Source organism: Diadema antillarum, unplaced genomic scaffold, assembly GCF_040938485.1.
Source record: "Diadema antillarum isolate AM-2024a unplaced genomic scaffold, OU_Dant_1.0 scf00000065, whole genome shotgun sequence".
Lineage (NCBI taxonomy): Eukaryota > Metazoa > Echinodermata > Echinoidea > Diadematoida > Diadematidae > Diadema > Diadema antillarum.
Window position 1 is genome coordinate 166,091 of NW_027270954.1, and position 16,335 is coordinate 182,425.

At 40.7% G+C, this 16,335-nt stretch overlaps 1 protein-coding gene across 2 annotated transcripts in view; it reads left to right on the forward strand.

The window, feature by feature from the left end:
* Positions 1-16,335, forward strand: part of LOC139716462 (seipin-like) — a 168,601-nt gene that overhangs the window by 22,819 nt on the left and 129,447 nt on the right. For both annotated transcript variants that reach the window (XM_071628008.1, XM_071628009.1), the window contains exon 2: positions 9,055-9,139. In XM_071628008.1, coding sequence (XP_071484109.1) covers positions 9,055-9,139 — 85 coding nt within the window. The remainder of the gene's footprint in view (positions 1-9,054; positions 9,140-16,335) is intronic.

The window sequence follows — 16,335 nt, forward strand, 5'->3', positions numbered from 1 at the left end:
ATGACAGATTGCATTTGTAGTAGTTGCAGAATAAAATTTGTTCGAAAACTGAAAAACCCCAAATACACTCCAGAAAAGACATGTAGAAAAGAAAGAAGTACATGTATTTGTTTTCTGTTTCAATGTGATCGTTGTGGTGAGATGTCATCAAGAGATTGTAAGTGTGATTTAGAGTCATTCAGTGCTGCATTCTCCATAGAATGTACTTCTCTACCTCCTAATATACCTGTGTGCCTCAAACATAGATCGGAATTGACTTGTTCTGAGTGATCCAGATTTTATCAGACCTATTCTGTTTGTGAAGTGTCACTGACTTCTGATGACAAAACATACACTTGTCAAGATATTCCTGAAAGTGAATTACAACGATTGTGTGATATAAATGACAATTTTTCAGGAACACAAGACAGCATCATTTGTAGACCTTGTTACATGTATCATAAAAAGCAAAGCAGTGCTAGTAAAATGCCACTCAAGAGTATGGAGAGTTCTCTTCAGAGGTGTGTGTTTGAATCAGAGTGATTCAGAGTTTGATGAAGACTTGTTACTCAGAACTTTAAATGATGTTATTTACATGTGTGTAGACTGTGCCATGAGGATGTTTTTGTTGTTGCTGTTGTTGTTTTTGTTGTTTATTACTGTTTATGAGTATTATTCTGATCTTATTTCGAAAAGATGCTGTGATGCTCTGCAATTTAGTCCAGTATGTTGACTCGTTGAGGACAAGTCCCGAGTATACTCGGGCAGGTGTCTATGGGAAATCCGTGTTGTAGCAAAATCAAACCATCCTCAACGAGTTAAAGGTAAGATTATACACCAGTTTGGTGAGCTATTGATTGTTCATAGAGAGTGTAGAAGTTCGTACAGTTACATTTATTTACCGTTATCTTGCTCAAAGGGTATTTGTTTTGCTTATCATAGATTTTGTTGTTGTTGGTGTAACTGTGCTGATGTTTTAAACCTTGAAGTGAGTGTGTGATACAAAGAACATGCATGAGAAGGCTGCTTCCAGTCATTGTGTTCACCTTGTAACCTGTGTTCTTTCAGTAGGCCCTATTTTTGTGCTATAAGAGTTATTGTTAAGTAAAGAATTGCCAGTATGTATTCACCATATGTATGAATGAAAGAATGTGCACACCAGTGTTGTGTGCAAAACCATTGATACTTAATTTTCTGATGTGTTTTTGCAGAATGTAGCATGTACATTTATACAACTAGTTACAAGGCCATCTTTTTTTATTAATGTTGGTTATGTAACACTACCTGCATATAACAGCTCAGATATTTGTTTTCTAGAAAATAATTGCCAACTCATTGTGCAGTGTATTACTTCTTCATCTCAATGAAATCTTTCAGCATTTACTGATAGCCCTGGTATGTGTGATATGACAGATGCCTATATAGAATATGTTTTTTGTCAGATGAATATCTATTGTAAACCATTCCTAAAGTGTGTCTTGACATTCACTGCAAACAAATTTGAGAGTTATGAAACATTCTATGTTGTTATGCTTGCACTTTTGCATTGTACCCGTTGGTACCACCAAGCAGGGGAGAGAGTCATTTACAGACACTTCTACTTTGTACAGTGGAAGATCAGCATAAGGTTCTTTGGATCATCAATTTTCTTGTTGATATAGAAATCTGGCGATATCAGGTTTGTAAACATATAAAGAGCTAGATCTGGGCATATTACTTAAAATGATGTATATAAGAGATAATTTTAATCAAAACTCAAAACTAGTTTACCAAGACTTCATTGTAGCTAGAGTACAGTTGAACCTCTCGTATCCGGACAAGTCGGGACCGGGGCTCATCCGGATAAGGGATTTGGCCGAATACGGGAGACTCAATACTTTATACATGTACATATTTCTTTGTCCTTGGTTAGATGCTTATAAAAATGTAATCATGGTTGCAAAGCAACAATCTCGCTTCATCACTGACAGTATACCAATACTCTTTCTTCATTCAATGCAGTTCAGGTACCAGTATTTATCTTAGTATGCAAAATTCTTTGATACAATGTATAAAACAGTTAATGTATTTACAGTTTGTTTTGTAATGCTCATCCCTGGTCACTGACTAGGTGTATTTTTGAACAATTTCTGGATTAAAAACATAAGATAACTACATGAATGGCATTGGACTTTGTTGTTGCATTTAGTACTGGTACCATAGCAGCTGCACCATTCAACTAGATAAATGGCAATGTTGTTGGGATATATATATATTTTTTAAATTTTTTTTTAGGGTATCAGATTTCCATGACAAATTTCTGTTTTCTTCCTGGTGAGTGACCGCAACTTAGTACCGGTAGGCCTACCGGTAGCTAACTACAGGTATCGGTACCGGTATGTCATTTTTGAAGCCAGTTGTCAGCATTGCACATTGCAATAATTTGTACTGTACTGGTACCTGGTAACTTTAATTTTTGCTTTCTTGTCAGTTAACGTTGAGCGATGGTGGTTTCTATTTTAGTGCAGCTTTCCACAGTAGCTAATTAAGTCATTTTCGAAGGGCGCCAGTATTTCACATTGCAGTGATATCTATCCCTTGTACAGCACCAGTATCTTAAATTTTGGCTTGTCTTGTTAGTCAATGGCAAGTGACGACAGCTTCTTTACTATAGCACAGGTATCTGCCTTTGAAAGGTACACATGGGGCTTGATCTGTCTGTACTTGAGTGAAACAGAAAGTTGGGGAAACTTAGTTTCCATCACCTTGAATTAGGGATTAGATTAGGTATTTTTGACACTGGAAAAGCTCAGCTGTAAAGAGGCAAGTCTGAGGGGAGACTTCAGTTACCGTACCATTATACATTACCAGACATATTATGCATTCCTGATCCAAGTGCATGTGGCAATATGGCTTGGCTTTTTTTTCCTTCCCAAGACTTGTGAGACAAAGGCGTCGATTACAACATGTATTTTTTTTTTCCGTACTGACAGAATCATGCATGTACCGGTGCAGCTCATTCTCAACATAACGTCAAGCATCACAACTGAACTTGTTGAATTCAGTACCAGTACCACATATAGGCCCTATAGTCGCACTTCCTTACACTAGTTGGTATCGGTGGGCACACACTATTACAAACCCGTGGTGGCGGAACCGTATTTTCTGAAATATATATATATAAACTAATCTGTAAATTAAGCTACAATTTTTGATATTCAAACATTAAATGAGATCATAATGTTTAAAAGAAAAACAAAAACACGCTATTGTTTAGTGACCGAAAATGAGGCCACATAGTCAAAAGTTTGTTCAACGCTGACGCCTTATCGTTCGGTAGGCGACTGGAAAGCTAAAAACGATTGGTAGGTGAAACTATTTCTTTAAACGTGAACTTGACTTGTTCGCTTAACTGAATAAATTGATTTTGACACTGTAGGTAGAAAAATGTCTATACTTTCTGAAAATGTAGAGATTTGTGAGGTTCCTAATTGTCAAATATCTATTTCATGCATTCATTTTCAGCATTAACTTGATTAAAAAAAAGGAAAATGTAAGTCAAAGTTGCCTAGGAATATCTCATAAAGCGATCAAGTCTAGTTTATTTTGCGTTTTGATTCATGAAAAAGCATTTCATCCTCTTCAATTTGACATATCATTCATGCAAAATGATTCCAAGATACGATTTTAATGGGAAGTTATTTAATGTGTTCCGCTCAGCTCGTATGCTCATTACGTATGCATATTGACCGCGAGGTGGCATACGACTACGGTAAATACGGGCGATTTTCGTGCAGTAGCGGGTTGACTGTGTACTCAGAATGTACTTTCCAACTCATATATTGTTCTTCAAACAGGAGTCTTTTCACCCACATGACCCTCTGAGCTTTTACAAACTATTCACAATGTACCTTCCTGAATCCACTGTCTTTGTAATCCTGATACATTATAACTCTCTTGATACAATCTTTTGGTATGCAGCTCCATTATGGTATACTCTTATTCCCTATAATTTGTACAACTCATTGAATACACTTCCATTACATCGCAATGGATATTTCTAGTATCTGTATACTACTACTACTACTAATTCGAGGGCATATGTAATAGCTTTTAGCTTGTGCCATCTCGGGTTCCATAATTAAAGTTGCACCTCCAAACCTGCCTATCTGAAATGACTGTCCTTAGTTCATTAATGCTATCAAGGCCTGTGTCCTTCATCAGTACACAGATGAAAGTGGGCCTACTTCCTTGTGTTTTTGCAGTTCCCTGCTTGGGCTCCCAGAGTATGAGGGAATTCACAGATAGTTCAGGGTGCCGTGCACAATGTCCCGCTAATCTCATCCTTCTCTCACACACTTTGACAAAGTCATCATCATCACTTTGACAGATACTTCTGGCAATCTACCATTGGATATAAGTTGACATTTGGGCATTTCCACAGTAAAAGGGGCATTTCAGGGATGTCACTTTATTTTCTGTTTCCAATGTGCACTACCCCCCCCCATGCAATACCATCTTTTAGAACACTGAACACTGCAGAGACTCCAACCCAAAGCACCATCTGATCTGGAGATTCTCCCGCCTGAAACCCTTAGCAAACGGGAGACTCAAAGTTGATGTGTGCGAAGCACGAAGTTCCTAGGGTTCTAGATGCTCTCTGGTGCTATCTAAGGCTTATTTTTTCAACATACGATAGAAATAAGTAAGAAATCCTTTCCAACGGGAGACAAAGAGCCAGGGCGGGAGAAATTAAATCTTAAGCGGGAGAACGGGAGATTTTGCAAAAATGGGTTTTCGGCGGGAGATCTCCCGTCGAAAACGGGAGAGTTGGAGTCTCTGACACTGTAATCACAGTAATGAGAGATAACTTTGCCCCCAAAATTGCTTTAAAGAAGCGATCTACATGTATAAAAATTTTGCCAAAATGACAAATTTGTGGCGTAACATCTTCAGTGCTGGACATACATCTATGTGCTAACTTATGAAGGTCAAATAATGAATGCTCATTAAAGCTTCGTTGTTTTTCAAATGAATAGTCTAATTAGAAAGGATAATAGCATTTCTAAAATTCTATTAAACATTGTGTTTAATACCATTTCTAGACTTAGTGTGTAACATGGACAGACAAAAATGCACATTTTTTTTTTCCTCTGCCACGAAGAGTCGCCGGAGGCATTATGTTTTCGGGTTGTCCGTCCGTCCTTCTGTCCGTAATCAATTTTGTGGACAGCGTATCTAAAAAACTGTCAGAGGTATCCTAATGAAACTTGGCATGTATACAATGTATGTATGAGTGGGCGAAGTTGTGCCTATCAACTTTTGGGCGCACATGCTCAAGGTTAAAGGTCAAAAGTTCAAAGTCAAATGCTCAAATTTTCACTATTTCCCCTATATCTATGCAATGTCTGGAGGTATTTTTTGTCCCCGCCGAACGAGTTCGAGCAGGGGACTATGAAACGGGCTCCGTACGTGTGTGTGTCTGTGTGTCCGTCCGTCCGTCTGTGCGTCCGTGTGCGATCGAAATGTTCAATTTGCTACTTCTCTGTCATTTGAGCCAATTTTGATTCTGTTTGCTTTATATGATAGCACTACATGGGAGCTTTGAAACTTCTACACAGAATTTCAGTTGTGACCTTTGACCTATATTGTACATTTTGCTTCAAAATGCTACTCCTTCGCCATTTCTAACCCAATTTTGATTCTGTTTGCTTTATATGATAGCACTACATGGGAGCTTTGAAACTTCTACACAGAATTTCAGTTGTGACCTTTGACATTGACCTTTGACCTATATTGTACATTTTGCTTCAAAATGCTACTCCTTCGCCATTTCTAACCCGATTTTGATTCCGTCTGCTTTGTGATGGCACTAGGTAAGGGCTTCAAAACTTCTACACAGAATTTTGACCTTTGACCTTGATTTTTTACCTATATTGTACATTGGCTACAGAATGCTACTCCTTCGCCATTTCTAACCCGATTTCGATTCCGTTTGCTTTATGTGATGGCACTAGGTGAGGGCTTCAAAACTGCTACACAGAATTTTGACCTTTGACTTCTTTGACCTTTGACCTATATTGTACTTTGATTACAAAAAGCTACTCCTTCGCCATTTCTAACCCGATTTCGATTCCGTTTGCTTTATGTGATGGCACTTTTATTTAGTCATATTTATACAGGGTGGCCCTATCAGTAGTCAATGCACTGTTCTCCCTAGAGGCCCTGTGTCACTAACTCATTCATAAAAGTCAAACTAAACAGACAAATAACACTACAAAAATATACAACAGAGATTACAGAAAATGGATCTAACAAGATCTACATATATCAGATAACAAATAACCCAGGTTATGAGGCGAAATGTTTCAAATAATTACAGCAAAAGGTAGCTTTTGAAGGAGAACTGCGTATAATTGCAGGAAGTGCATTCCAAAGCATAGCTCCAGAGAAAGAAAAAGCCCTTTTCCCACTCTCAGAGGTGACTCTGGGCAAAACAAGACCATGGGTGCCCGCCCTTCTTGTCCTGTACCGATGTGTACTACTGCATAGCGTGAAGCGATCAATCAAATAGGATGGAGCAGAACCATTAATTACATCATATAAGAGCTTAGCCCGATGGAACCGCCAACGTTCCTCCATGGGAATCCAATGCAAAGTTTTGAACATTTGAGAGGAGGGTGTTAAAGGATTTGCTTTCAGTATTATCCTTGCCATTTGTTTATGCTGTTTGATCAGTATCGACCTGTTGTGCTGCTTGCAATTCGTCCAAGCATTACAGCAATAGTCAAAGTAAGGTAAGACCAATGCATTACCAAGCAATCTAGCGCTGTCAAGAGTTCGATATTTTCTAACTCGTCTGAGTAATGCTAATCTGGTTGCTATCTTTTTTGAGGTATATTTGATTTGCTCTTGCCAGCTAAGATGCTGGTCCATCCAGACCCCTAAATACTTCACACTTTGGACCTGTTTGATAATTTCATCATTCACCTTAAAGACCTTATTCAGATTATACTGAACAAACTTCTGTTGTGTGCCAACAACAAGTACCTGTGTTTTATCTACATTGAGTGTGAGGTGATTCTCATCTAACCAAGACTTCACTTTCTTGAGTTCACGGTTTAAAACCATTTCTATTCTTTCAGGATTTGGGTCACTGAACATCATAACAGTATCATCTGCATACATCATTATATCACACTCATCAACTACTCTTGGCAGGTCATTCATGAAAATAGTAAACAATAGAGGTCCTAATATGGACCCCTGCGGTACTCCAACCTTTGTTTCATGAATGGCAGATTTCTTTTTTTGAACAACAGTATACTGAGTTCGCTCATTTAAGTAGGAAGTAAACCACTTAAGAGCTGTTCCCTCAATACCGTACATTTGTAACTTCCTAAGTGATATCGCATGATCTACTGTGTCAAATGCCTTCCTTATATCAAGGAAGACAAGACCAGTAAAACTTCCTCTATCCATATTCCTCAATAAGAGGTCAGTAACAAAAGTCAAAACAGTATGAGTGGAATGGCCCTTTCTGAAACCCGACTGATGGGGGATAAGTAGACCATTGTCAACAAAGTAATCATGGAGTTGGTTGTGTACACTTTTTTCAAGTATCTTGACAATAACAGGTAGTACTGAAATTGGTCGATAATTGTCAATGTTAGTCTTGTCTCCTCCTTTGTGAATTGGGGTTACTTTTGCCTGTTTCCAACAAGGGGGGATAACACCTGCTCGAATGGAACAATTATACATCTCTGTAACTGATTGTGCTATGACAGGTGCTGCCAACCTGAGCAAATGACTACTAAAACCATCTAGACCAGAGGATTTGGCTGCTTCAATGGATTTTAGTTCCTTTTCAACAAATTCTTTATCAATGTCAGTCAAAGTAAATGTGTTCATAGCATGCCCTCTATCTAACAATAAAACAGGTGACTGATTTTGCAAATGGAACTTTGAAACAAGTTCACTCCCACTAGGTGAAGCCCTCACTAGGTGAGGGCTTCAAAACATCTACACAGAATTTTGACCTTTCACTTCTTTGACCTCTGACCTTGATTTTTGACCTGTATTGTACATTTTGCTACCAAATGCTACTCCTTCGCCATTTCTAACCCGATTTCGATTCCGTTTGCTTTATGTGATGGCACTAGGTGAGGGCTTCAAAACTTCTACACAGAATTTTGACCTTTGACTTCTTTGACCTTTGACCTTGATTTTTTACCTATATTGTACATTGGCTACAAAATGGTACTCCTTGGCCATTTCTAACCCGATTTCGATTCTGTTTGCTTTATGTGATGGCACTAGGTGAGGGCTTCAAAATTTCTACACAGAATTTTGACCTTTGACTTCTTTGACCTTTGACCTTGATCTTTTTACCTACATTTTACATTTTGCTACTAAATGCTACTTCCGGCGGGGACATATATTACGCACCGCGTAACTTCTACTTTTCCTTGTTTGAAACTTGGTGTATACATGAACTACCAAATAAAGATTCCCCATAGAGAGCTTTGGGTCACGAGGTCAAGGGTCAAAGGTCAAGTGAAAATGTTAAAATTTCACTTTTTTCTCCATATCTCAAATATTTGAAGGTATCTCTTCATGGAACTTATATGCATGTACTGACTGGCAGTGATCATGTAGGGAATTTAGGGGTCATGGGTCAAAGGTCATGGGTCAAGGTCAACTCATCAAAATGTCATTATTTCTTTCTTATCCATGCAATGCCTGCAGGATTTTTTCTTGAAACTTAGTGTATGCATGTATTGCCCAATACAGATTCTCTTGGAAGTTTCTTGCCATAAGTGTCATCTAACATTGTCAAGACATTGTGCTATAGACCTATTCGGAGAACCATGCACTTGGCGGAGGCATACCTGTCGCCATAGCGACATTTCTAGGGGTTTTTTTTTGGGGGGGGATTTACTATGTTTCCATTATTCAAAATAAATTTGATTTACTTACCAGTGATCATATGATTCTTCCTTAACCACATAATACACTGCTGGAAAGAGTAATCATTTTCTCTTTAATTTTTTGAAAATGTATTTTGTTTATTTCTTTTCTCATTTCTTTCAAAAGCCTTTGTGATCAGTTTGATGGAAGTGAGTCATGCCCTTTTCCACGCAGCAACTTCAGTCTTGTAAAGGATGCAAGTCAGGACAGAGTAAGTATGTTTACATAGTGCATCAATTGACACATTTACACAGATGCCAACCAATACAATTTTATAGTATTTAGTATAATTAACAGAGTGAAATAGGATAATACGATATTATCTTGTGAAAGTACGACTTTTGACCTATGAAATAAAAAAAATGAAGCCAATATAAACTGCAGAAAACTGCAGAAAACCACATCATCATATTTATCTGTGTAGAAAGATGTACTAGTTACTAAATTCATGCAAACCCCTCCAAGAACAACGAGCCTAGATGGATGGGAAATGTGCGGATGCTTAAATACAATTTTCTCATCAATGTTAATAAACTAGCAACATTTTTAGCTATTGCGATCGCCCTTTGTCCAGCATCCGGCATGCATCAGGTGTAAACCTTTTACACTTTCATCTTCTTCTTGAGAACCCCAAGATCGATTTTCACCAAACTTGGCAGGTAGCATCCTTAGGGGGATAGGATCTCAATTTGTTCAAATGGGCACCATGTCCCACCTGGGGGCCCCCAGGAGGGGCCCAAAACCCCTAAAATTTAAGAATCTTAAAAAAAAAATCTTCTTCTCTAGAACCACAAGTGATAGAGCTAAGTTAGTACTATGAGTTAGTACATTGATGACTGTAGTTTCAAGTTTGTTCATGGCGGAATCAGGGATGTCCCCTTTGGGACCCAGGGGAGTGGGTAGGGGTCCAAATGGGGCCTAAATTGTACGTTTTCCTTCTTGAAAACCCTTTGATGAATATTCACCAAACTTGGCAGGTAGCATGCCAGAAGGTTAAGATCTCAATTTGTTCAACAGGGCACCATGCTCCCCTTGGGAGCCCCCAAGGGGCCCAATTCCCCCCCCCCCCCCCCCCCCCCCCACCATTAAGAAATATTTACAATTCTTCTCTAGAACCAGAGGTGATAAAGCAAAGTTACTATGAGTTTGTACATTGATGACTGTAGTCTCGAGTTTGTTCATTGCAGATCCAGGGCTGGGGAGGGGGAGGGGGGGGGGGGGGGGGAGGAGGAGGGATCCAAATGCGGACCTTAATTGTACATTTTTATCTTCTTGCTGAAAACAACATAATGCATTTTCACCAAACTTGGCAAGTAGCATTCCTCGAGGGATAGGATCTCAAAGTGTTTGAATGGACAACATGCTTTCCTTTGGGGCCCCAGGGGGCCCAAACCTCCTAAATTAAGGAATTCAATGATATTCTTCGCTAGAATCAGAAGTGATAGAGCTTGAAGTTTTTGTTTTTGGTTGTTTTTTTCCAAACTGCATAGTCGAACCTTCTATTAAGTACAGTCTTCTTGGCAGGTATTTTTATCAGTGTGATGGGTATATCCAAATGCTGACCTAAATTGTACAGTTTCATCTTCTTGCTGAAAACAACATAATGGATTTTCACCAAACTTGGCCAGTAGCATTCCTAGAGGGATAAGATCTCAAAAGTGTTTGAATGGGCAACATGGGGCCCCAGGGGGCTCAAACCTCCTAAATTAAGGAATATTGATATAATATAGACTGGCCTTGAGAGGGATACAACATTTATTGCCTGAACTAGAACTGTATTGCCCTCATCTTCGACTCGAGCAATACAATTCTAGTGAGGGCAATTAATGTCATATCCCCCGAAAGTAGAGTCCATGTCATTATTATTACCCATTTCAGGCATCTTGAGCAGTAAGATAAATCATTACAATGTAACTTTTTACAACTTTCCAATTCAATGTACTAGAATTCCACTCGGCGCAAGCTCACGCTCTACAGTATGTCCCCCCAAAAAAAATTACAATTGGATTTTCTCATTGATAACACCCAATATGATTAAACTGTCCAAATGCTACTTAAGGATCTTAAAATATAACATCTTAGCTCTATTTTGCAGAAAACTCCATTCATTTTGGTTAAGCGGTCACAAAGAAATGTGGATTGTTGTAAAACACGTCATGAGTCTGATTCTTCCAAGTTCAGCACTTGGATGCTCTTGGAACTACATATTAATGTGTAAACACAATAGACAGAACTTGGAGGGAAGAGATTCCTGACATGCTCTACAAAATTCCTCATTTCTCTTTGACCACTGAAGGAAATCAAATGGGGTTTTCTGTAATGAGATATAGTTTTTATATCCTGAAATTGTATTTGGATTGATTCATCATTTTTAAAGTTATCATTGCGAAGGGTCCTGTTGTAATTTTTGGGGGGACATACAGTACACCACACTGCGCGCTACATCCCTATACACAGCTCAGGTACGTGGTGCGTACCTGAGCCATGTACCTGAGCAGCCAACTCACACAGGCGCAGGGATCGTCCTCTGTTTTTACGTGTTAACCTATGGGAATTTGCCCATCATCGCGAAACTCTGGTATGCGGGGCGCGTAGAAACAGCCAGCTCACACAGTAGCAGCGATTGTCCTTCAGTTTTACGTGTTAAGTATGGGAATTTGCCCTTCGTCATGAAACCTCTTCTGCGAGAAACTGTCTTCAACAGTAAATTTTCCTCACTGGGAGCTCAAGTGCCCAGATGCTCTATTCCCCTCGTTTTTAACATGCAAATCCCATAGGCGTTTGCCAAAGCAGGGAATATGGAAAATTTGCTCTTCTTCTCCCTGCTGGCGCGTAATCCCGTGCGTATTTTGAGGGAAATACAATTTTGTAGAACCACAGCTCAGATGCCTGATGCGGGTAATAATCAATAATCTTCTCTAAAATCAGAGGTGATAGAGCTTAAAGTTTTTATACCCCCATCCACACACAGTGTGTATAGGGGTATATAGGAATCACTCAGAGGTCGGGTGGCTGGTCAGTCGGGCGGGCGGTCCGTTGCAAAATATTGTGGATCGAACTCCTCTCTTATTTTTTTAGCAATTGACCCCAAATTTGGCATGTGTGACCGCTATCAAAGGTAGATGTGCAAGACACCTTTTTCGTTAGTATCCCATAATGCGTTGCCATGGTAACGGCATATTTTCATTAAAAATTGTGGATTGAACTACTCTCATTTTTTTATTAACCCCAAATTTGGCATGTGTGACTGCTATCAAAGGAAGATGTGCAAGACACCTTTTTCATTAGTATTGCATAATGAGTTGCCATGGCAACTGCAAATCTTTAAGAATTCTTACAAAGTGTTGTGGATCGAACTACTCTCATTTTTTTAGCAATTGCCCTCAAATTTGGCATGTGTGACCGCTATCAAAGGTAGATGTGCAAGACACCTTTTTTATTAGTATTGCATAATGCGTTGCCATGGCAATGGCATATTTTCATTAAAAACTTGTGGATCAAACTACGTGTACTCTCATTTTTTTGAGCAATTAACCCCAAATTTGGCATGTGTGACTGCTATCAAAGTAACATGTGCAAGACACCTTTTTCGTTAGTATTGCATAATGCATTGCCATAGTAACAACAAATTTTTGAAAAAAATCTTATAAAATGTTGTGGACCAACCTACTCTCTCAGTTTTATAGCAATTCAATTGAAATTTGGGATATACAATCATGATGTAATGTTGTACACGTAGTTGTGCAGGATGCCTTTTTTATTTGTGAATAAATCTTTTGCCATGGCAACAGCAGTTTTTTCATACAAATTATACAAAAATATGTGGGTTGATCTAACTCCCTGAGTTTTTGAATATTTGTCTTGAATTTTGGCACATGTGACTACAGTATGTAGATTTGCAGAACACATCTTCTGTCGATGTTGAACGATGCATTTCTATGGTAACAGCATTTTTAGCTCACCTGAGCCAAAGGCTCAAGTGAGCTATTGCGATCGCCCTTCGTCCGGCGTCCGTCGTGCGTCGTCCGTCGTCCGTCGTCCGTCGTCCGTCGTGCGTCGTCCGTCGTGCGTCGTGCGTAAACTTTTTACATTTTCATCTTCTTCTTGAAAACCCCAAGACCGATTTTCATCAAACTTGGCAGGTAGCATCCCTAGGGGGTTAGGAACTCAATTTGTTAAAATGGGCACCATGCCCCACCCAGGGGGCCCCCAGGGGGGCCCAAACCCCCCAAAATTAAGGAATCTGTAAAAATCTTCTTCTCTAGAACCAGAAGTGATAGAGCTAAGTTAATACTATGAGTTAGTACATTGATGACTGTAGTTTCAAGTTTGTTCATGGCAGAATCAGGGGTGCCCCCCTTGGGACCCAGGGGAGGGGGGTGGGGAAGGGTTCTAATGGGGCCTAAATTGTACATTTTCATCTTCTTCTTGAGAACCCCATGACCCATTTTCACCAAACTTGGCAGGTAGCATCCCTAGGGGGTTAGGAACTCAATTTGTTAAAATGGGCACCATGCCCCACCTAGGGGGCCCCCAGGGGGCCCAAACCCCCCAAAATTAAGGAATCCGCAAAAATCTTCTTCTCTAGAACCAGAAGTGATAGAGCTAAGTTAATACTATGAGTAAGTACATTGATGACTGTAGTTTCAAGTTTGTTCATGGCAGAATCAGGGGTGCCCCCCTTGGGACCCAGGGGAGGGGGTGAGGAGGGGTCCTAATGGGGCCTAAATTGTACATTTTTATCTTATTCTTGAAAACCCCATGACCCATTTTCACCAAACTTGGCAGGTAGCATCCCTAGGGGGTTAGGATCTCAATTTGTTAAAATGGGCACCATGCCCAACCCAGGGGGCCCCCAGGGGTCCCAAACCCCCCAAATGAAGGAATCTTTATAAATCTTCTCTAGAATCAGAAGTTATAGAGCTGAGATAATATTATGAGTGAGTACATTAATGACTGTAGTTTGAAGTTTGTTCATAGGAGATCCAGGGGTGCCCCTTTTGGGTAGGGGGGGGGGGGGGGGGTGGTTGGAAGGGTCCAAATGGGGGCCTGAATTGTACATTTTCATCTTCTTCCTGAAAACCTCATGATGGATTTTTGTCAAACTTGGCAGGTAGCATCCCTAGGGGGTCAGGATCTCAATTTATCAAAATGGGCACCATGCCCCACCCAGAGGGCCCCAGGGGGCCCCAATCCCCCCAAATTAAGGAATCTTTAAAAAATTGGGCCCTTATTGTACATTTTCATCTTCTACTTGAGAATGCCTGGTCAAATTTTAATTTAGATTAGTGACTGCGTGAAAGGTGAACTTGCGATACTCAGGTGAGCGCTAGACCCGCGGGTCTCTTGTTTCAGTACAAATCATTTTTTTGTACCGAAAAAATGCATTGAAGAAGTGCATTCATTGCTACTGAAGAAGAGGTAAATTACTTTGAATTATGCTAATTGTGATATTTTTCGAAAGAGAAGGTGGCACAGAAGCAACTTTACCAGTGCCCAGCTTAGAAACCATTACTGGAAAGGCATATTGCAGAATGCAAGGGCCATCACATTTTCGAGTTTGAAAAGCCCGTCTAACAATGGTGAATGAACAGCAAACCACCTTTTGCAGCAGTGTGGCTGAATGCATAAAGGCCGTGTCACACCTTTCCGGGCAAGCTGCGCGGGCTTGTTGAGGGAGGGATTTTCCAGCACGCAGGAGAATATTCCGCGGGTGGACAAAAATGTTTGCGAGTTTCACACTTGTTTCTTACCTGCTAGATGCGTGCTACTTACCGTCTACGTGCGTGTATTCCGTGTGACCTGCGTGAGAGCTTTGAAATGAGCCGTTTTCTGTTACGAGCGACTTTCGGGTACTGAGAAATACCTGCGTTGGAGTTGCCCTCGAGGTGCTACTGGTAAGGGTCTCCTACTGGTGTTCTGTGTGTATCTCTGCGAGCGAACCCCCATGACTCACTCGGAACAAGTTTTGAGCATGCTCAAGACCTTGTCATACCGTATCTGGGGAAGTTTTGCGGCTTGACTTGCGGGGAAACAAATTTGCTACTCAGAGCTCTCCGCAGTTGGTCAGCACCTGATAGTACCTAGCGCGTATCTCGCCTGTAGTTGCGCGGAGGTGCGCACGCAAGTCCGATTTAACCACAGCCAAGTTTTGAGCATGACCAAAACCTTTTCTGGGTGAGTCGCGGGGATGCCCGGAGAGGTCCAGGCAGTACGCCAGTAGGCCCTTAGCGGTAGCACCTCGCAGGCACCTCCCACGCAGGTACTTCGCAGTCCCCGTATGCATCCAAGATAATGACATTCTGTGGGATTTCTGCCATTCCTTCAGAGGAATTCCTTCACTGAGTTGTCAGCCCCCACGCGCCTGGCACATGGGTCACACAGTATACCCGCAAGTAGAATTTAAGTAGAACGCGTCCAGCAAGTAAGACACATGCACTGACTCGCCCAAATCCTTGTCCGCCCTCAGAAATTGTCCCGTATGCTGGAAAATCCCTACACGCAACAAGCCTGCGTAGCTTGCCCGGAAAGGTGTGACAGGGCTTAAACATGGTTGCGGGTAAAAAGATTTGTGTGTGCACCTCCGGGCGACTACGGGTGAGATATGTGCTAGGTACTGTCGTGTGGGGGTCATCTGCAGGGACCTCCGGGTAGTAAAAATTGTTCTTCGCAAGTCGCACGACATGTGTATACGTGCATACATGAACGTAGTCTGCTTTTGCTTGCTGATTCCATTCAGTGACGTCACAAATATCAGGCATGTTCGGTGAGTTTCCATCACACGGAATACACGCATGTAGAAGGTAAGTAGCACGTGTCTAGTAGGTAAGAAACAAGTGCGAAACTCGCAAACATTCTTGTCCACCCGCGGAAAATTCTCCTGCGTGGGGAAAATCCCTCCTCGCAACAAGCCCAGGTAGCTTGCCCGGAAAGGTGTGACATGGCCTTTAGATTGCAGTTGGCACAATCTATTAGGATTTACGTAATACGTAATATGTAAATCCTTTGAAATAATTGCAGGGATTTCATTTCCTTACCAGAAGGATTATTTTCTAACCAGTTCCTGATAGATTGTGCCGACTGCAATCTAAAGGCCAAGTGCTTCAGCCAGATTTGTCTGGATGAAGCAGTTCATGGTTCTGAGAAATTGTCGGAAATAACACATGAAAAATTTGTTACATCAAGTTTTGTTGCACAAGTGGAGTTCCCGCTATAGCGGTTCCCGATTAATAGTTGAGCACTGTACAATCCTCACCCACAGGTAAACAGTTAACACCTTTGAACGTAGTCTGCTTTTGCTTGCTGATTCCATTCAGTGATGTCACAAATATCAGGCATGTTTGGCGAGCTTCCGTAGATCTTCAAAATAGAAAGGAGAATTGTATTCTCGGAGAATTGTATTCTCCT